Source organism: Trichosurus vulpecula, chromosome 1 (assembly GCF_011100635.1).
Source record: "Trichosurus vulpecula isolate mTriVul1 chromosome 1, mTriVul1.pri, whole genome shotgun sequence".
In the NCBI taxonomy this organism is placed as follows: Eukaryota; Metazoa; Chordata; class Mammalia; order Diprotodontia; family Phalangeridae; genus Trichosurus; species Trichosurus vulpecula.
The window spans coordinates 232,994,346-233,017,141 of record NC_050573.1 but is presented as its reverse complement, the minus strand read 5'-3'; the positions used below and the strand labels follow the sequence as shown (position 1 = coordinate 233,017,141).

The window sequence follows — 22,796 nt, the reverse complement described above, 5'->3', positions numbered from 1 at the left end:
CAAACCAGAATTCCAGGAAGAATTAAAGCAAGAGGGTTTGGGGTTTTTTTTAAAGATTTTAAGAGATAATTTTAGAAACAAGAGCAACAGAGGGGGAAAATGGGAAAAATGAAGAAAAATATGATTAAAGAATTAACAGCTTTGATCAAGAGATATAAAAAACCTTACTCTTTATGAAAATTTGAATGGACCAATAGAAGCTAATAACTCATAAGACATTAAGAAATACTAAAACAAGTCAAAACTCTGAAGAGAAAAAAAAAAGAGGAAAATGAGGTATCTCATTTTTTTTAAAAAAGACCTGGAAAACAAATAGAGGAGAAAAAATTTAAGAATCACTGAAATACATGAAAGCTATGACCAAAAAAAGAAAAATAGGCTGGATATCGTACTTTAAGAAATCACCAAAGAAAGCTGTTCAGATATGTTAGAACCAGAGAGCAAAGTACAAAGTGAAAGAATTCATCGGTTGCCTCCTGAAAGAGTCCCAAAACAAAAACCCCCAGAAACATATAGCCAAAATGCAGAATTCCCAGGTAAAGAAAATTAAATATCACAAATAGCCAGAACTAAATAATTCAAACACCAATGCACCATGTTCAAGATCATACAAGATTGGAGCCACTACTATAGAGGCAGCTAGATGGCTCAGGGGATAGAGAGCTAGGGCTAGAGTCAGGAAGATCTGAGTTCAAATCCAGCCTCTGACACATTTAACCACTCAATGCTCTCGGCAACTCTCTTGACACTATAAGTTGCAGAGATGATGTAGAAGAAAGAGTTTCCTTACCTGGGAGAAACTGTCTATACCAGACATCACAGGTCCAATTCCCATCCTTATTTTGACATTTCACTTTTAAAAATTGATAATTCTCTGCATTCTGAACAGAATATACATGGTTCTACATATTCTATTAGTATGCGAATTGGCCATAATTATAATTCTGTATACATAAAGTAAATACATATATGTATATATATATATATATACACACAGAGATAGCGAGACAGAGTCCATTTCAATCAAGTCCTAAAAATAGAGTGTGGATGAGAAACCCGCTAGTGATTATTAGAAAAGGAATGTATAACTATACTATTCAGTTTACAAAGAAAGTCAACATATATCCTAAGGGATCAGATGTTCAGACCTTACCTTGCCTCGCTCCTGAGTCAGATGGTCCTTGGAATCTACATTACGCTTCCTCTTTTTGTGAAGCTGTTTCATTGTCACGTTCTTACTCCTTACCAGCAGGTCTCTGCAAGAGAATATAAAATGAGAAAAGAAATATTTTTCTACAATTCATTAAACATGCTTTAAATTATAAATCTTACAAATGGTGATTAGGGCCTGCCTCCATAAACATATTAACAAAAATTACACAATGGATCTGCAATCCTCAATAAATGAATGAAGCTATAAAATTTTAAACAGAACCATACAATTATGAGCAGAAGAAATATTCTCCAACGCATCTGGAATTTACTTCCAAGACAAATATTACTGCAATTGTTATGTCAGGTAATTTTTGTTTTGCTGCTTAGCTGATTAAGTATCATACCTAATTCTCCAGGGTGGAATGGGAAAATTAAATTATAAAAAAAATGCAGTATACTATTTGTAGAACAAATTCACATTAAGATGTCTACAATGCTTTTATTACTTTTAACATGCTTCCCTGCCCCTTAAATGATAATTTGGGGAAATTTATCATAGTCTTTTCTCTTCATGCTGCCTACAAATGAGGGTACTCACATTTTCTAAATGACGAGAAGTGTCCAGCCAAAGGCAGTCTTCACCAAAGGTATGAGTCATCAAAAGCATACCACAACGCTCTGAAACACAACAAATGAAAACAAAGATTTCAACAATGAGATAAAGATATATACACATATATTTACATATATACTTACATGCATAAATGTATATTACAAACATATATGTCTGTATAAATATATGTATACACACAGGCACATACATACTCAGAGCCTAAGTGACTCTCTTATAACAAACATTTTCTCCTATAAAATTTTTGAATGTCTACCACCAGGTGTGTATATGAATAGATATATAATGTGTGTATGTGTATGTATATATGTATATATACATACACATACTAATATGTACTCATGTTAGCATGCATGCATGTATGTATTCACATGTATATTTATACACCTATATAATTTGAGGGCAGACATTCAAGAATGTTTGTTAAAAGAGTCACTATCCTAGGCTGCCTCTATGCCCAAAACACTCTTTCTCTCTTCACCTCTACCTCCTAGTTTCCCCTGAATTCCTTCAAGTCTCAGCTAAAATCATACTTTCTGTAAGAAGCCTTTCCCAGTCTGTCTTAATCTTAGCACTTTTTGTTTCGAGATTTTATCCTGTATACATCTTGTTTATACAAAGTCATTTGTACCTAGATGTCTGCATGCTCTGTTCCCTCATTAGACTGTGACCTCCTCGAGAACGGGGGCTGTTTTTTGCCTTTCTTTGTTATCCCCAGGGCTAGGCACAAAAAAAGTACTTAAATAAAAGCTGATTGTCACTACTAGGTCTGTCTGTAATCCCAAAGATATCAAAGAAAAGGGCCTAGCAGTTCTTTTTGCATTGACAAAGAATTAGAAATTGGGAGGACACCCATGAATTGGAAAATAGCTAAACAAGTTGTGGAAGAACATGAATGTGATGGAATACTACTGTACTATAAGAAATGAGGCAAAAGATAGTTTCACAAAAACATGGGGAGATTTATGTAAACTGATGCAAAGTGAAGTGAGCGGAACCAGAAGAACATTGCACACAGTAATAGCAATATTTTAATGATGATCAACTGTGAAAGACTTAGCTACCTCAAGACAATGATCCAAGACAATTCTAAAGGACCCAAGAGGAAAAATCTTATCTATATTCAGAGAAAAAACTGATGAACTCTGAGTACAGACTGAAGCTTATTTTTCCCTTTATTTTTCTTGGGGGTCTTTTCTGTTTTCTTTTGCAACGTGGCTAATATGGGAATATGTTTTGCAAGGAAAAAAATTTAAAAATGCTGGTTGACTTACTACATTTGGGCAAGTCACCTTAAACCCTCTGAGCATCATCTCCTTTGCAAAATTAGGGAAGCTGGTTTTTTAAAAAGTTATGGAATTTTAGAACTGGAGGGAAATTTGGGAAACATTAAAAAAATTCCCACTTTATTAATGAGAAAAATAAGGCCTAAAGAGGGGTAGTGGCAGCCTTTGGTAGGTATAGGTGGACGACCTGGGTCTTTTATCTTCCAGTTCAATGAATTTCCAGTTCATCATGCTGACTCCTGATGTTTTACATCCTCTCCAGCTCTAAAATCTACATAACCATGAGTACAAGTTATTTATAAAACAAAATGTTAAAATAACGTTATGCTTCATATTATAGACGAAAAGCGAAAGGCACCCCTCTGAATCAAAACTACAGTTCGTTGCTGCTAATCAGGCCTACACGTGTGACCAATCTGTTAACTGGGTGATGAGGGCTTTTAATTGATCAGCTGTTGACTTGTAAGTCAAGAGTCTCATTAGAACGCTGCTTGGCTTCACGGTACATAGTTACTAGGCTTGCCAATCTCCTCATTTTTCTCTAATGTACAAAAGTCTGTTTTCCATGGCCAGTAAGCATTTGCTTCAATTGAGAAGCTATTCCTATCCCTGAGAAATGTACTTGTCTGACTGAACTCAATAAAATAACATTCATTTCATGGACTATAAATAAAATTTATCATGACTAGCTCCTGGTGATATCTATTATGCACTTCTATGCAAATGAACTATTTAGATTTGATGCCTCCGGCAAAGTATTATTGCACAAGACATAAGCACCACCCAGCCTGGCTCACCTTTCATTACTAATAATGTCCCAGAACTTAGAAAATTAAAAGCAATCTGTCTATTTACAGTCCCCCCTCCCCACCACCAAACCTCATCTCTTTTTTCTGCTTCTCATCCATGTCACCACTCTGCTTTTCTTTTCAATGAGTTTTTTAAACACCATAAATATGTAAGAAGTGTGATGTAATGGTTAAAGAAGAGGCTAGACTTGGGGTCAGAAAGTCAAAGACTCAAATCCCACCTCAGATATTAAAATGTGTGACCGGGAAAGTGACTTAACTGCTACTTGCCTCAGTTTCCTCTAGAAAAGGGCATAATAATAGTACTCACCTCACAAGGTTGTTGTGGGGATCAAATGATATAACATATGTAAAGCTTTGCAAATCTTAGGTCCCATGTGAATGCTAGTTATTTTATGAGATAAACATGGGTTTTCCATGTTTCATAAGAGAAAGAATATATGCTATTTAGAACAGCTTTTTTAAAAAGTTTAATCACAAATGGTCAAAGGATATGAACAGGCAGTTTTCAGATGAAGAAATTAAAGCTATCAATAGTCATATAAAAATGCTCTAAATCACTGTTGATTAGAGAAATGCAAATTAAAACAAATCTGAGGTACCACCTCACACCTATCAGATTGGCTAACACAACAAAACATAAATGTTGGAGAAGATGTGGGAAAATTGGAACACTAAGACATTGTTGGTGGAGTTGTGAACTGATCCAACCATTCTGGAGAACAATTTGGAACTATGTCCAAAGGGCTATAAAAATGTACATACCCTTTGATCCAGCAATACCCTACTAGGTCTGTATCCTGAAGAGATCGTAAAAAATGGGAATAGGACCCACATGTACAAAAATATTTATAGCAGCTCTTTTTGTGGTGGCCAAGAATTAGAAATTGAGGGGACGGCCATCAGTTGGGGAATGACTAAAAAAGTTGCAGTACATGAATGTAATGGAATATTATTGTTCTATAAGAAATTATTAGCAGGCAGATGTCAGGAAAACCTGGGAAGACTTTTATGAATTGATGCTGAGTGAAGTGAGCAGAACCAGGAGAACACTGTACACAGTAACAGCAACGTTGTACAATGACCAACTCTGATAGACTTAGTTCTTCTCAGCAATACAATGTTCTAAGACAATTCCAAAAGACTCAAGATGGAATATGCTATCCATATCCAGAGAAAGAACTAAGGAGCCTGAATGAAGATTGAAGCACATTATTCTTTTTTTTTTTCCTTTCTCATGGTTTTTCCCTTTGGTTCCAATTCTTCTTTCACAAAATGACTAATGTGGAAATATGTTTAGTATGATTGTACATGTATAGCCTATATCAGATTGCATGCCATCTCGGGGAAGGGGGAGGGGAGAGGGGAGAAAAAAATTTGGAGCTCAAAATCTTATAAAAGTGAATGTTAAAAACTATCTTATATGTAACTGGGAAAAATAAAATACTATTAAGGGAAAAAATTCAATGATGTTATTTATCTATGCATGATATTTAACAGTATCTCTTTTCAGCCCAGAAACAATAAAGCTAGACAAGAGAGGTTCCTAACCAGAGACAATTAAACATTCAATGCCATAGAGAGAAAGAAACCTAACAATCAGCCAGAGCAGAAAATTAAATGAAATCTTTTAATCACTTCAAATGCCAGTTAAGAATATATACAGCCCAACCAGCCACATCGTAGCTGAAATAAATTTGACTTTTCTTGGCAAAATCTCAAAATATCAAAGTGCTAGGGTCTTGACCAGCAAGTTGCCCTATCTCAGTACGCAATGATGAGGCGGGAGCAAAGATGGTTATAACTCCGATTTATTGGAAGCCATTATCCATTTTTATAGGTTTTTGCACTACATAAGCAGAAGCAGGTGTTCAAGGGGATGAATGCATGGGAAAAAAGGGATGTGCTTCAGTAATGTATTGTTGCACTTAGATTAGATGTAAGTAGCGATATCTGGTGGGAAGAATCTGGATTATTATAAACTATGTTGCCTACAAGCGTATGGGAAAACTAGGGTTGTGGTAAGGTGGTTTCCATAGGAGTATGGGAACAGGAGGGGAGTGCTATTCTACAGTGACAGGAAAGGCTGGGAACAGGAGGGGAGTGCTGTTTCTACAGTATCTAAAGAGGCATGGGAAGGCTCGGGCAGGATACAAATTGATTGTCAGAACTGTATGAGCTATGTGAGGCACGGGGCAGGATGACCTTGTAAAGTATCAAAGAAGTTCCCATTAATTAAAGCATGTTTGTGTTAGGCACTGGTTCAAGAGCATTAGGTAGTGGCCAGCTGTGTTCCTCCTACTGGGCTTGTGAGTCCTTGGTGAATGGACTCTGCCTGCATGAGAAAGGATGGCTATCAGAGCAGGAGGGGGGGTGCTGTTAGGGGGGCTGCTAGGGATGGAAGTCTTTCCTCCGGGGGCCTACCGTTCCAACTCCTACTAAGCCTGTCTGGTATTACCCAGGAAACAGACCAAGCGCTAGGGTCCGAGCAGCCCCAGGGTCGGCACTAACTCCCTACACAAAGTTAGTACCTGGATTGCACCTGTTATACAGCATAATACAAACAGTCAAAAAATAATACCCGCAAGGGCTGGCTTCCCAAGAAAGGTGGGGTTCACAGCAAATAAACAGGAATGGGCAATCCTGAAGATATAACTATGACACTTTGGGACACACGCTAAAAGTAGTGGTGATTCGGAGGGAAAACACCCCCTGGGGACTGTGCAGCTTTAGCAAAATGATCCAGACATTGATCTTCAAATCATGATAATAACAGTTAACATTTATATAGCCCTTTAAAATCAGCAAAAACACTTTACATATGTTATCTCATTTGAGCCTGACAAACACATGAAATAAAGAGGAAAATGGAGCCCAAGGCAGAGGAAGAATTAAAATCCTGGTCCTTTACCTCTAAAGTCCCCTACTCTTTCCAGGGCTGCCAAGCTGACTTCCCTAGGGCAACTCGAAAGTTTCATAAGCTGTTTACTCCTATTCACACACAATCCTAACAACCTGAGTTAGCTGTTTTTGAAAACCAAAGCAGCAGATCTTATAATCAAATTCCAAAGCTGGAAAGGAGCTCAGAGAGAAGGAAAGAGCAGGAAAACATGACAGCTGGCCCAGGAGGATAGACCAAAAGGACTATTAAAAAGTGGGAACAAGACCTAAAAAGCACAGCGATTTAAAGGCCATGTAGGGTAAAAGCGTATGACATACACACCCTAAGAAGCCTGAAAGGCATAAGGGTACTGTAATGCAATACAATAATTCACGAACAGACTGATGACAATCATTTTTAAAACAGGTTAAGTTCTGTGCAGCCTTTTATCTTTTCATTCATTTTTTAATGTCATAATCATATGTGGATATAAGTCCTCACCCCACCTTACCGCCAAAGGAGCAAAGAAAAGCCAGTAACCAAAAACAGTAGAAGAAATAACCGTGTCTGACAATGTACACAACATTCTGCTCCTGTTGTCTCTTTGTAGAGAGAATCATTGATTGTATCCATTCTTCGGCACAAGATCAGTTACTTATTACAACTATTTGTTGCAATTACTGAGTTCTCCCTTTCGATGTTCTTGTTATCACTAATAACAACAACCACAATAAAAGCTAACTTTTACAGAGCACCTACTATGATGTACCAGGCACTGTGAGGCACTTCATGATGATCTCATGAGGCAGAATCTGAACTGACATCTTCCTGACTCCAGGCCCAGAGCTCTTGTACTATGATGCCACCTACCTGCCTATATTATTGGAGTCATTGTGTCTATTTTCTTTTGATTCGGTTTAGTTCATTTTGCATCAGTTCACACAAATCTTCCCATGTTTCTCCAAGTTCCTCATTCTATTCTATTACATTAATTTACCATAGTTCAGAAACATTTCCCAACCATCGAGCACCTACTTTTTCGTAGCTCTACTGACACAAAAAGTTAATCATACATTTTAAAACACCGCTTCCTAAGTTTCTAGGGTGTCATAAACCCCTCTGGCCATTTGAGGAAGTCTATGGCCCCCTTCTTAGATTATTAATGTTTTTAAGTACACAAAGCTAAATACAAAGAATTACAATGGAAATCAATTTTATTGAAATACAATTTTATATATATGACTATATCTATCTATATATGTGTGTATATATGTATATATGTGTCATACACACACAAATATGTGTATGTATATATATACATACATACATATATATATATAAAGATCATGGACCTCAGGTTAAGAACTTCTATTTTAGAAATTCCTTTCCTAAGTTATTAAAGTGTGCATGTGCATGTGTAAACTTATACATCTTATACTTAGATAAGCTTTAAACTATCCAGAATAACCCATTCCTCAAGAGTCAGAAAGTGCTAAAGATCTGCACCACATACTGCACTATTATTCCAAAATACAATCTTAGTTATCAGTGGCTATAGACAACTATAGCAGGTTTTGCTACCTTTAGTTCCTTGATAATATTACTTAAATAATTCAGCTCAGTTCAAACATTTATTAAGCACTGAATATGGACAAAGCACCGTGCTTTTTATTAAGGATACAAATTGAAAACACTGTTTCAGCCCCTAGTTTCAAAAAGCTTACAAACTAGAAACAGAAAGCCACTCTTCTGAATTTCAATTTTGCCTTCAATCTTCTGCCTTTCCATCTTCACGATGGAAATCTTAAATTAATTCTGTATTCACATAGTATATGACCTATATAGGAATCTAAGTACAAACATGCCTGAAGACTGTCTGTAATACAGCTTAAAATGTCAGATGCATTTTCCCACAAAATAATGCTTTGAATAGTGACTTAGGTTGTTAGGCTAGCCCACAAAATTCTATTTAACTCCTAACACAATTTTATTATGTAAGGACACTCTCCTATCACTACAAGACCCCCAGAGGTGGTTATATGGGCTCCCTTCCATCCAGACAATAACCTTTTATCAAGTGCTTACTAAATACCAGGCACTGCACTAGGCTCTTGATATATAAAGCAAGGCAAAAATATAATCTGTGCTTTCAAAAAGTTTTATTCTAATAGGGGTGATAGCATGTAAACAATGACAGCAAGACCAGTGTCAGTGAAGAGCTGGTAGCAGGGACTCAAATAAAAAAAATGAAAAGGCAAAAAAGGACCAGGTTTTTTTTAAAAAAAAAACCTTCGAACACCAGAGAACTTTCTATTTGATCTTGCAGGTAATAGGGAACCACTGAAGTTTATTGAACTGGGCTGAAGCAGGGAAAAAATCCTATGGTCAGACTTGAGCTTAAGGAAGATCACTTTGGAAAATGAGTTGAGGTGGACTGGAATGGGAAAAGACTTAAACACAAAGACTAGGCAAAAGTGGCAGCAGTCCAGCTGTGAGGGGATGAGGACACACCTAAGAGGTGGTAGGAGTGAAGAAGAGACAAGACTTAACACCACACTGGATACAAGCATTTATTAAGCACCTACTAGGTGTCAGGCACTGTGGTAAGCACTAAGAAAAAAATACAGCAAAAAAAAGACAGAAAAAGAAGGAGTTCACAGTCTGATAAGAGAGACAACATGAAAACAACTATGCACAAACAATATATAGTTATCCCTTTCACATCTCGGTTTTCTTATATCATGGTTCAGAATAAGAAATTAAATGAGGATTCTGGGGAGTTTTGTGGAAGCCACAGACAACACACGAAGACCAGCAGACAACACAGAGCCTATGGCCAAATATTCAACTCAAATTTTACAATAATTTTACACCCCATAAAAAAAATCAGGTTTCTTCTCTGGTACGAAGGGAGAGCCAAACACTTTTAGGTGGGTTTTCCAGATCGTGGGGGGCACCGCACCCCTAACCTCCACAATGAGGAAGGCCTAACTGTATAAGCCAGGCAAACCGGAGAAAATCTCAGAGGGAAGGCACTAAGACAAAGGATGGCAGTGGGAAGGCAGGAGGAAAAGATGAGAGAATGAGTCAGGGATGATACCAAGGTTACGAAACTGGGTGACTAGAAGTGGGGTGGTACCCTCAACAGTACTAGGAAGGGTTTAGAGAGTATCCAGGAGAAGGAGGTGAACATCAGTGCCAAAGGCTACAGAGGTACAGAGAGGTTAAGAAGGATCCAGATTAGGAAAAGGCTATTAGATCTGGCAATGCAGAAGTCACCGGATACTTTTGGAGAGAGGGATTTCAGCAGAATGAGGTCAGAAGCAAAACTTCAGAGGGTTTAGAATTGAGGGAGAATTTAGGAGATTGAAGGAATGAGCAGGCAGTGTAGAATGGGGAACAGAATCTGTACAATGACAGCTAAGGATTTAGAATCACAGAGATAGGAAGAGCATGAAAGGCTGGAAGTATTCTAACCACTGAGGAATGGGTCCATGCAGAGTATCAGTGGCTGGGGGGTGGGGGAGGAGAGGGAGAGAGAGACAGACAAAGAGAGACAGAGACAGACAGACAGCGAGAGACAGACAAAGAGAGAGGGAGGCAGCTTGGGGATCTATGAATTCAGGGTGGGACTGATTTGAGAAAGACCTCTAGAGCAGAGGTGTCAAACACTCAACCTGTGGGGAGTGATGCCTGACTCCTTTTAAAATGAAATTGGGAAATATTTAACAAAATAAATAAAAATACTATAGAACACAGATAAAATTAACAGATCATTTTCTAAGTCAATATGTGCTCCACAGTTTTGTGCCTCGCCTCCCAATTTCTGTCTGAGTTTGATATTACTCCTCTAGAGCACTGGCATCTCCAGAACTTTGTTGGGGCAAAGACTAAAACACTATAGATAGTCAGGCTGCCTGGATAGCGACTGTAGCTCACTGGGAATTCCAAGAAGCGCAGAGACCCCAAGGTCACAAAGGCAATCAGGATTTGAACTCACATTCTCTGACATCAAGACCACCACTCTTTTTTTCATGACACAAGTCCAAGGATTGGCTAGCATGCAAATCCGCATCAGAGAGCATCACCAGGGTGCATGACCCATTCAGAAGTCACTTCTGAGTCTCCCCACCTCAGCACAGAAGCAGACAAAGATGATGCCCCCCAAAAGTCCATTGTCTAAAAACACAAGGTACATTGACCCCCTAATTCTGACTACACAGAGTATAGCAGCAAGAGATAAAGGGATTATGTGGGCAGGAACTCTGGAAGCAGGGGTTGTTTGTAGGTAGTGACCATTTGTAAGTCAGGTTTCCATAACTCTGGGACTGCCAATCATACTTTGGAGCTTTTTTAGGCAAGTATATATCCTGGACTCCATTCGAAGGAATATATAATTAACTGAAGTACAAAAAGCCAGTGTCACCTATAGGGCTTTTCTAGGAGAAAATGTTTATCTATTTTACTTTTATATTTATTTCATAGTGCATCATGTATTTTATATACTCTCCTAGAAAATTACATTATCTCCTATTCCACAAAAGCACAATCTCAGTGACTTTATCCAGGCTGTCTCCCATGCCAGGAATGCACTCCCTCCTCACCTCACAATTTTATAATGCCTAGCCTCCTTCAAGGCTCAGCTCAAGTACTAGGGGATTTTCAGGATTCTCCTTTCTTCTCCCCCACTCTCCCACATAAATGTGTTGGTTCTCTCGAATGACCATGAAGTTTCCTATTTATTTACACGTCACATCTCCCCAGGAGAACATAAGCTTTAGCTCAGGGACAGCTTTTTGTCTTTCAATCCCCAGTGCTTAGAACAGTGCCCTGAAGATAGCTGACATTTAATAAATGAGGTCCCTTATGCCCCACTCGCTTGAAGAGATTCATGACAATTATTTTTATCATTGAATGGAGAAGGCACATTCTTCCTTAAAAAAATGCAGATTCCTAAGAGACAATGAGTACTTAACAGTAGAATAACTTAAGAAAATAATGCCACAATAAACATATCCTACTGGTGATGACATTTTGAATACAGTGACTTTCTAAAAAGTGACACATGAAAGCACTGCCAAAAGAAAACTTCCCCAACATCATATATTTAAATGTTGTTCAAATAATTCTCCTCCCTGTAAATCCTTTAAAACATTGGCACTTGAATCATAACAAATAGTACAGTTGCCAGAGATGATTAAGCAAGTTAAAATACATAAGGTTATCTTTTTACTGAGGCAGCTAGGTGGTATAGTGTATAGAGTGCTGGACTTCAAGTTAGGAGGATGAGTTGAAATTCTGCCTTGAGACAATACAACCCTGGACAAGTTTAAATTTAAACTTTCTCAGCCTCACCTGAGGCAACTAGTTGGCACAGTGGATAGATTGTTGGGTCTGGAATCAGGAAGACTCATCTTCCAGAGTTCAAATCTGGCCTCAGACATTTACTAGCAGTGCAACCCTAGACAAGTCACTTAACCCTGTTTGCCTCAGTTTCTTCATCTGTAAAATAAGCTAGAAGCGGAAATAGGAAGCCACTCTAGTATCTTGGCCAAGAAAGCCCCAAATGTGGTCATGAAAAGTCAGACACAACTCAAACAACTGAACAACAGCAATAGCCTCAGTTTCCTCATCTGTAAAATGAATATAACCACTAGCACCTACCTCATAGGGTTGTTGTAAAAACCAAATGAGATAATGCATACAGTGCTGCTATAACATGTGCCTCGAAAACATCAATTTGTTCAAACCCAATTGATACAAGCGAACATTCTGAGCATAACTCGAATTTGAGTTTGCCTCCGTCTGATTTCTTCCACAAGAAATGAAAAAACTTAGAAAACTAGACCCCTTCATGATAACTCACAAGCTACAACCCTTTACACTTACCCACTTGCACAAGGAAACTTCCAGGTCTTTGTCAAAGTCAAGTATCATATTTACTATATATCTTCTGGTGCAGTAGGAGGTCTAAGGGGAGAAGAGTTGGTTTGTACCACACCCTCTCTCCCATCCTCTTCTGCCATGGCTACCGGCCCAATTTGTCCAACCTGTGGGACCCCGATAGAGCTACTATACATATATAAAACTGCACTATCATTTTTATCAGGTCCTTATCTTTTTTCATGTATCACTGATAAAGCTCTTAAGTGTATGGCCCCAATCCCTTTTTCCCTATAAATTCTGTGTTTTTTACTGTGTGATTTTTCATAGCAAAGTGCCTTCCAGGAACACGTACGTCTATTAGAGCAGAACTGTCTGTATATCTTAAAGTGCTATATAAATGAGAAAGAGAAGGAAGAAGGAGAGAAGGAGAATTAAAAGGGGGGAGTACACCTGATGTGCTTTTCAATTTAATCTATGTTGCTAACGTTCTCCATCACTTTCTGAAGTTGAGACAGTCAACCAAACAATATATCAAGCTCTGAGTTATAGCATTTACTGATTTCTCAGATGTGAATGCTTAAGCTGAAAACTCAACAACAGGCTCTCAGCCCAGAGGAGCTTGCTACAGAAACCCCAATCTCAGTTTATACTGTTCTTGGTAGAAATAAGTGGTTTCTCTTAGTAGTTGGCTATACTGCCACAAATCTGACCCTTCTTCATCATCCTTGGGCAGGTGGTGCCCTGCTTGCCCTGTTATTTCTGAGAATCGTTTTACCTCTGGCCCAAGACGATGCACCAAAACAGAGACTGACAAAGCAATTTTTGATGATCCTGGCACAGAAAGTTCTTTACCTTTCATACAGGATCACCATCAAAAGTACATGCTAGGCTGAAGCAGTTCTTAACCTGAAATCCACAGACCAGGGGTTCCAGGGGCAGATTTCTGGGGGTCTACAAATCTAGATGGGAAAAAAATGTACATCTTTATTTTCACTAAACTCTAATCAAAATTTAGCATTTTCTTCCATTGTGATTTTTTTAAATTTGTTCTTAGAAGGGGCCCATAGGTTCCACACCAGATTTGGTAATGTACCAGATTACCAAAGAGGTCTAGGACACAAAAAGGTTAAAAACTCATAAGATAAAGGGATGCTATCTGAATGCTGAAGTACTTTCTTTTTACTTCCTTCTTCTGATTTCGTTACATGAACTTTCAGAAGAGGGCTGGGAGCAGATGGAATGATCAGGGACTAGAGGGAGGTGAAGATAACATGACCATTCCACCAGAAGCTATACTGCCATGAGGAATGGGACTATGGAAACCACTATAGCAAAGATTACTTCTGACCCTATGACAATTACAGTGAATGAAGACCAAGAGGAGAAAAGATCCAGAACTTCTGAGACCCCTAATGGTATAAATACTCGCTTAGCTGGTTACCTCAGAAAGTTACTTTTCTCTATTAATTCACCTTCCTAAAATGAGGATTAAGAGCAAACAGAACCCCTTCGCTGTCTTCTCAACTTTCCTGGGCTTTGTTCAATTGTTTTGGAGTTTTAGTTTTTTAAGTCCGTAAGCCTGAGATAGTACACCACCCCTTCCACCATTTTTTCCTTCAGAAACTGCATATATGTAAATTTGGAAGTCTATCCATCCACACTCAAAGGTCGGGGAGGAAAACGGAAAAAATAACTAGGAGATAATCAGATGCAAAAACTAGTATTCAGTCTTTTTCCCTTTTTATTTTACTGTAATGCACAATAAACTTGTGGTCACAGAATGTTGGTTCTCTGAATGCATGGGAAGTGACCTGAAAGGATGGAATCCACTCTTGGATGGGGATTGGGAGTTAGGTAAAGAGAGCAAGCTTCACATTTTAATATTTGATCAATATTTTATTCTAAGATTATTCTATGATTAATGTGAGACCTCATCAGCAAGAAAGGGGACACCACAGCTGTTTCACAGGCGTCAAAAGAGTTGGTCATTTGGGGCTTAGGATATTGCAGTTTCTATCCCTATTCTCCATCTACCTCGCAATCCTTCAGAGACATGGCTTAAGTAGATTCCACACAGTAAGCAATTCAGGTATCTTACTGAGCTAATTAAACCACCTTTCTGGATAAGTAAAGTGACACATTTTCTTTCTGGAGGCTTAAGGAAGGTAATTTAAGCCATACAGCCAAAAGCTAGTGCAAAAGATTTTGAACCAGCCCCTCCGGTGAAAGACCAACTACCCCATAGATTCAGTTTCAAACTTAATACTCTCATTCATTCGGGTAAACCAGTTATGGCACACATAAATGGGTTATAGCATCCTACAACTCCTAAGAAAAAAAGTAATGACTTAGCACAGCTCCTGGCACATAGTTAGTTATATAAATTACATCCATCATTCAGTGCTTTCACACTAATCCTGAAAAAGTCTTGTGACAATCTTCCATGGTAACCACATCTTCCTTATCCATTCTCTGCTTCTCCTGTGTCTATGTGATCTTCTAAGTCATTCAACAAAAACATTTATAAGGACTTCTGTGTACAGAGAGTACTAGGGCAGGTACAAAGTCTGGATAAGTCCCTGCCCTTAGCAAGTTTACATTCTGATAGGAGTCAGTGTCCGTGACCTTCAAATATATTGCATCATATCAACATAATAATCTTGTGAGGTATAAATATTTTATCCCCAACCTACAGATGAGGAAGCTGAAGTTCAGAAATAGTAAATGACTTATATATCACATAGCTTAGTAAATGTTAGGGGTAACCTTCAGCTAAGACCCATATTCAGTTCTTCGTAAAAAGCAGATGACAGGATTTAAGAAGTGTGCTCTTATTTTATGGACAACATGATATCACAGGGAAATTGACCTAAGAACATCTCTCGCTGACACCACACAAGGACTGTCTCTGTCACTGATCCCTTGTTTATTGGGTTCAAAATCTGTATTAAAAGTGTCAAGACTCTCCAAAATCAATGGCACTTTCAGAGACAAAAAATACCATGTATCACAACACACTAATCATGCGGGTATTACAGCTTTCTTGACTGTTTTGAAATCAATAGGGCTTTGCAAGCTAAAAATAATACATATATATGCCCCTTTACAATAGCAGTCCATGCCCTGTGGCTCTCCTAGAAAGTGTGACTTGTTACTTGAAAGTTTTTTTTTCATTTTTCTCTTCTTTCTCTTATTGATCTTTAAAATTCCCCATGTTATGCAGTTGGCTGGATTTCTTTTCCTCCAGCTTCAAGTCTAACCCAATGGTATGTGAGAATCACAGGTCAAAATAATTACATCTTGTTGCTCCGGAGCCACATTATTTTCTCTTCCCCTAAACTGAACCTGTGTTTTTCAAATGATTATCCATTTTACCCCTAGACAATTCCTCTTTATTCTATTCCTATCAATTCCTCAGCAAGGACCACTTTGTTATATACAACCCTTTCATATATACTGTAATTTATTTTAAAGAATTGAGCTATGGAGCCTCTATAAACTCACTTAAGGACTTGTTGAAATCTAAATCTTAAGACTTATTAAACTTATTAGCTTATCAGTTCTAGATTTACTCAATTCCACATGTATAAATACGTATAGCTGAGTACATAATTGTATGCATGCATAAACATGTACACTTATATAAGTGTAATTCAGTAAACCTAAGAATGGAAAGCTAATAAATTCAATAAATTTTAGGTCAATTTAGAGGGGCTACACAGCTCAATTATTTTCTAAAAAATACAATATGTATGACAGTAATGTGTCAGAAAGTGAATTCTGCTGAGGAACTGATGTGCATATATGTACTTGAGTACATGATTATATACATGCATACTTATACAGATATGATAAATCTAAGATGCATATATATGTATTGTTATACATCAGTCTATGTATGTGTCTCACTGCAAAATAGGGATAACAGCACCTACCTTCCAGGGTTGTTGTGAAGATCAAATGAAATAATTATTATAATGCTCGAGAAGGGGCAGCTAGGTGGCACATTGAGTAAAGCACCGGCCCTGGAGTCAGAAGGACCTGAGTTCAAATGTGATCTCAGACACTTGACACATGTACTAGCTGTGTGACCTTGGGCAAGTCACTTAACCCCAATTGCCCTGCCAAAAACAAACAAAAAAAATGCTGGAGGAGCTTCGGAATACTGAATACATTAACACACTATGAGTACAGCCATGAGTAAGTCCAACCATTCTGGAAAATAATTTAGAATTACGCACGAAAAGCCACAAAGACATTTATACCCATTGTCCCAGAGATCTTACTAATGCCAAAAAGAAAGAAAGGTCTCATATACACCAAAACATGTAGACTGGAATTTTTGTAATAACAAAAAACAGAAACAAATTAGGTACCCACCAATGATAGGAGAATGGCTAAAGAAAGTGTTACATAAATGTGAATTCGTGTAAGTGGGATTTCTTTTGTACCAGGAGAAATGATGAATATGAGCAATTCTAAAAAGTTAAGACTATATAGGAATTGAAGCAGAATTAGGAAAGAAAAGCCCGGAGAACAAAATGTACAATAACAATAAATAACATGAATGAAAACGGCATTAAAAGTCAAAAAAACTGCGATGACCAATCTTGTACTAGGAAAACAGATGATAAAACATATGAGGACAGAAGTTCCTTGGGGTCGAGGACTATTTCATCTTGTATGTTCAGTGTCTAGCACAGTGCCTTTTACAAAACAGAAATCTAATGAGTACTCGCAGAATTTAATTGAATTTCCTTCCCGCAGGTAAAGGCTACAGGAATAGAATGTGACATGTGAATCAGACATAGGCATTTTGAAGGTCAGTTTTGATTGACTATTTTTCTTTCTTACAAGAGAAGATTCAGGAGAGGGAACAGTGAAAAATGACTGATTTTGTTAAGAGGCATCAATAAAACATTAAATAGAGTTTCAAAGAAGAAAAGTAACAGGATGGAAACACCTTTTTAAATGTTATAAGCACGATTAGAACTTGAAATAATTAATGCTATCATTTCCTAAGCATCACCAAGTATTGACTGAGCACCTATGTGGCCATAATACAAAAGTAATAGGAGAAATCATGGCTTTGAAGGATGTGTTGAAATAATCAACACATACAAAATAACTGGGAAACAGCAAAAGGGTAAGTTGTTTGGTGCTAACCAAGTGCAACAGGAGCACAAATAAAGAAGAGGTCAGTTTAGATCCTATCAGACCAGAAAAGGCTCCTGACAAGACGTGGGACTTGAGCTGGATCTTCAAAGCTGGTCAAAATTTAGATAAAGGAGAACTGTTTAGGAGTAAATAGGGAGAGAGAACATTCAAGATGGGGGACAAGTAAAGGAATGATGCAAAGAAAAAAAAATGAAGAGATACATATTTTCTGAGAAATGACAGTGCTAGCTAAAAAGAGGATTTTTTTAAAAGATATTTACCTTGAATAGCTACAATCAAAAATGTAACAAAACCCACAAATCCACAGGTAATAAAAATTAAATATCATTATTTCTAAAAGAAGCATTCACAAATATTGCAGAAATTCCATGTAGCAAAATATATATGGATACACACACACACACACACACACACACACACACGCACATATTTCTCTCCCATCTTGTTCAATAGAAATTTTCAAATCAAGCTGGTAACAAAAGGATGCATCAGAAACCTTGAAAAGTAAAGCCAAACCCAAATATCTCCAAAGAGCTATGCCTGATTATCCATAGGAATTAGAAAAAAATTTCAATGAAGCTTTTTTTTTTCAAACTAGACCTGTATTTTCATTGGCACAGGCCAGGAAACTGTCAATGAGGATCAACAACTGTCTGGCAAATGACAATGTATGAGAGTTGTCCAGGACGCTGAAAGGTTAAGTGATTATCCAGGGCTGGTCACAGGCTCAGGATATGTCTGAGGCAGGACCCTGAATCTGGGGCTCCCTGATTCAGAGGCCAGCGTTCTATCCATTGTGTTGTATGGCCTCTCATGTTGAAGTTTATCTGAGGGAAATATCACTTTAAAATTTATTTTCAGTTAACACAAATTCTTCTTGGGTACCATTTACAAGGAAAATCATTCACTAGTTATTTGTTCAAGAAAAGTGTCCATATTTTTGTTAATGTTTAGTTTCTGAAAAAAATATCTGAAACAGCTGCTGTCAGAAAGAAACTTAACCGACAACTTTGAAGAGGCTGGAAGACTTGTGAAAGAATTATTAAGCTATGTGAGCAACACCGAGATGAAGGGGAACAGACAGAAACAAATGGCTGAGGAAGCAGAAACAAGGATGAAAATGCTACATACCTCTAGAGAAAGAGAAATGATGAACTCTGAGTGCAGAATGAAGTCTCATTTTTTCACTTCATTTTTCTTGCCAACATAGCTAGCATGGAAACATGTTTTGCATGACTTCACATGTATAATTGATATTATATTGCCTGCCTTCTCAATGGGTGGCAGAAGGGTAGAAGGAAAATTCACATCTTAAAATTTTTAAAATTAATATTAAAAATAAATAATAAATTTGGAAGGAAGAAAAGGAATTGGACACAGGAAACTTCATACTCCAATTTCATGCTCAATACCTTTCCTATGTGGGAAAAATAGTCTAGGAAATGAAATCAATAAGGGATGGGGGGTGGAGGTGAGGGAGCCCAAAATGAAAAACAAAGCCCGACTCTGGGAGGCCAGAAACCCAGGTTCTGGTCCAAGCTTCCCTATACAGTTGCCATGTAACTCAAGATGAACCCCATCCTTTTCCAGGTACAATAGACAGAAGCCGGACCAGCTCCTCCCTGACCTCCTCTGCCTCCAAGCAGCCTTTTTTTTATCAGATGCAAAGACAGGGAAGGGATTTCAATGTCAGTCCCTGATCCTTCCATAACTAATGGGCACCCAATTAGCAAAAGGCTGAAAAAGAAAGCCAGTCTACTTACTGAACAGCCTGCAGATTTCACAGACAGGTCATAGGAAGCTTTCACCATGCAATAGCTTGATTAAGGGCCTCAATCAGTGAATCCATTTGCAGTACCCCTTCCCCTCCCTCCAATGCCTCACTGTAGTGGGGAGGAGGCCCTACCTCCTCCAAGGCTCTCACAGTGGGCTGCAAGGTCGGGCAAGGTCTTCACAAGCCAGAGTTTTCATGTGTGGGCCCTGGGATGGATCGTGGGTGCCTCTCCTCTCAGGACTAGCCTCACTAAATTCAAAGAGGATTATAAAGGGCTCGTGTTCAATATATATAAGAAATTGACTGAAATTTATAAGAATAAGAACCATTCTTTCAAATAATAAATGACCAAAGGAAATGAACTGACAATTGTCAAAGGAAGAAATCTAAGCCATCAGTAGCCATATGAAAAAGAAGCCCCAAGTACAGAAATACAAATTAAGTATTTCCAAAGTTCCATTTCATACTCATCAGAATGGCAAAGTTCGCCCCCCCCAATAAAAGGGAAAATGACAAATTTTGGAGATGCTCCATCTCTTGGTTCTGGGCATTTTCAGTGATTGTCCCCCCATGTCTGGAATGTTCTCCCTCCTTACCTCTACCTCCGAATTTCCCTGGTCTCGCTAAAATCCCACCTTCTACAGTAAGCCTTTCCAACTCTTCTTAATTCTACTACCTTTCCTCCATCGATTATTTCCTATTTGTGCTGTATATAGCTTGTTTGTACATAGCTGCTTGCAGGTTGTCTTCCCCATTAGACTGGGAGATCTTTGAGGCCAAGGGCAACTTTTACCTTTTTTTTAAGTCCTCAGAGCTTAGCACTGTGCCTGATACACAGGCACTCAATAAATGTTTGCTTTTTCTTTCTTTTTTTGGAGGGGGGGGGATGGTGGTGGAGGCAATCAGGGTTAAGTGACTTGCCCAGGGTCACACAGCTAGTAAGTGTCTGAGGCCATATTTGAACTCTGATCCTCCTGACTCCAGGGCCAGTGCTCTAACCACTTTGTTACCTAGCTGCCCCTCTCCTTTTTTGGTTTTTATTTTGGGTTCTTTTTTTCTTTTTTGGACTAACTTCTTTGGGAAATGGGACACATTGATTCACTGCTAGTGGAGCTGTGAATTGGCCCAGATGTTTGAAAAGCAATTTGGAACTATGTCCCAGACATTTATCAAACTATGTATACCACTGATCCAATGATATCATGACTAGGTCTATACTTTAAATCAAAGAAAGAAGAAAATGACTCATATGTACAAAAATATGTACAGCAGCTCTTCTATGATGGCAAAGAACTGGAAAATAAGAGGGTTCCCATCAATTAGGGAATCTTTAAATAGATTATAGTATATCAATGTATTGTGTTGCCAAGAAATGATGAATGGGATGGTTACAGAGAAATCTGGGAGGAGTCATCTGAAGTAATGCAGAGTGAAACGAACAGAAACATGAAAACAACTTATACTAGAACGAACGTCACTGTAAAGACAAATTACTTGAAAGATGTAAAAACTCTTATCAATGCAATGACCATCACAAATTCCAGATGAACAATGATGAAGCATGCTACCCACCCCCTGCTAGAGGGGGGAAGAACTCAAGATGGAAAATGAAACAAAGTATTTGGTCATGGCCAACAGGAAGCTGGGCGGTGGGACAGCTAGAGCACCAGGCCTGGAGTTAGGAAGAGTGATCTTCCTGAGTTCAAATGTGGCCTCTGACATTTACCAGATCTGTGATCCTGGGAAGTCACTTAACCCTGTTTGCCTCAGTTTTTTCATCCGTAAAATGAGCTGGAAAAAAATGGCAAACCATTCCACTATCTTTGCCACAAAACCCACAAATGGAATCACAAAGAGTCAGACACAACTGAACAACAATACTAAAACTATACATATTTGTTGCAGGTTTTTTATTTCTACATTCTTTTTCCAAATGGAAGATGGAAAGTGGGTAGAGAAAATATTTTGTTAATTGAAAATTTAATAACTAATTTTATACAATTTCTGAAGGAAAAATGAAGCATCTATCACAAAGAATCAACACAATTTCAGAAATAACAGGTCTTGCCAAACTACATTTCCTTTATTTCACAAGGTTCCTCAAGAGAATGCTACAGATAATTTACCTAGAGCTTAGCAAAGTATTTTATAAAGTTATCTCATTACATTATTGTAGAAAAGATGAGACACATGAGCTATACAATAATACAATCAGGTGAACTTGAAGCTAGATGAAAAACCAAACCCAAAGAATAATTATTAATTGCTTCATGTTGCATTGGAAGATTTCCACTGCAGTTGCAGAAGACATCTGTTTAACCCAAAGCTACTTTTATAAATGACTTGGACAAAGACATAGAAAGTATCTTTAAACTCCATAGATAAACAGCATCTCTCTCACAGGGTTGTTGTGAAAAACCAAATGAGATAATGCATACAGTTCCAACCCAATTGATACAAGGGAACATTTTGAGCATAACTCAAATTCTGAGTTTGCCTCTGTCCAATTTCTTCCACAAGAAATGAAAAAATACAGAAAACTACCCCCACTTCATGAAAACTCAAAAGCTATGACCCTTCGAACATCTATTTGTACTGCACAAAGCAAACTTTCAGGTCTTTGTCAAAGTAAAGTACCGTATTTACGTTGCATCTTCTGGTGCAGTAAGAACTGTGAGGGGAAAAAAAAGCTGGTTTGTACCACACCCTCACTCCCATCCTCTTCCACCATGGCCACCGAGCCCAGTTTGCCCAATCTGTGGGGCCCCAATAGGGCCTATACATGTGTAAAACTGTACTAATCATTTTTATTAGGTTTCTATTTTTTTATGTGTCACTAATAAAGTTTTTAAGTTTCTGGACCCTAACCCCATTTACCCCTTAAATGCTGTGAGTGTTACTGTGGGATTTCTGCATAGCAAGGTGCTTTCTAGGAACATATATGTCCATTAGAGCAAAACTGCCTACATATCTTAAAGTGCTATATAAATGAGGAAGAGAAGAAGAAGGAGGGGGAGCTTACATGGTACATGACAGAGTCAGGATCCAATAGATCTTGGAAGGCTGGAACATTGGTCCAAATATAATAATTTGAAATGTAACAGGGATGAGTGAAAAGTCTTACATTCAGGTTCGAAAAATCAACTTCACTTGTAAAAGGCTGCAGAGACATAACCAAATGACAGTTTTCTGAAAA

General features: G+C 38.0%; 1 protein-coding gene across 1 annotated transcript in view; it reads right to left on the bottom strand.

The window, feature by feature from the left end:
- Nucleotides 1-1,834, bottom strand: part of L3MBTL4 (L3MBTL histone methyl-lysine binding protein 4) — a 394,385-nt gene extending 392,551 nt beyond the window's left edge. Inside the window, exons 1-2 of the mRNA XM_036741011.1 lie at nucleotides 1,754-1,834; nucleotides 1,154-1,256 (exon numbers count right to left, since the gene is read on the bottom strand). Coding sequence (XP_036596906.1) covers nucleotides 1,154-1,225 — 72 coding nt within the window. The 5' untranslated portion in view covers nucleotides 1,226-1,256; nucleotides 1,754-1,834. The remainder of the gene's footprint in view (nucleotides 1-1,153; nucleotides 1,257-1,753) is intronic.
- Between the last annotated feature and the right edge of the window lie 20,962 nt (nucleotides 1,835-22,796).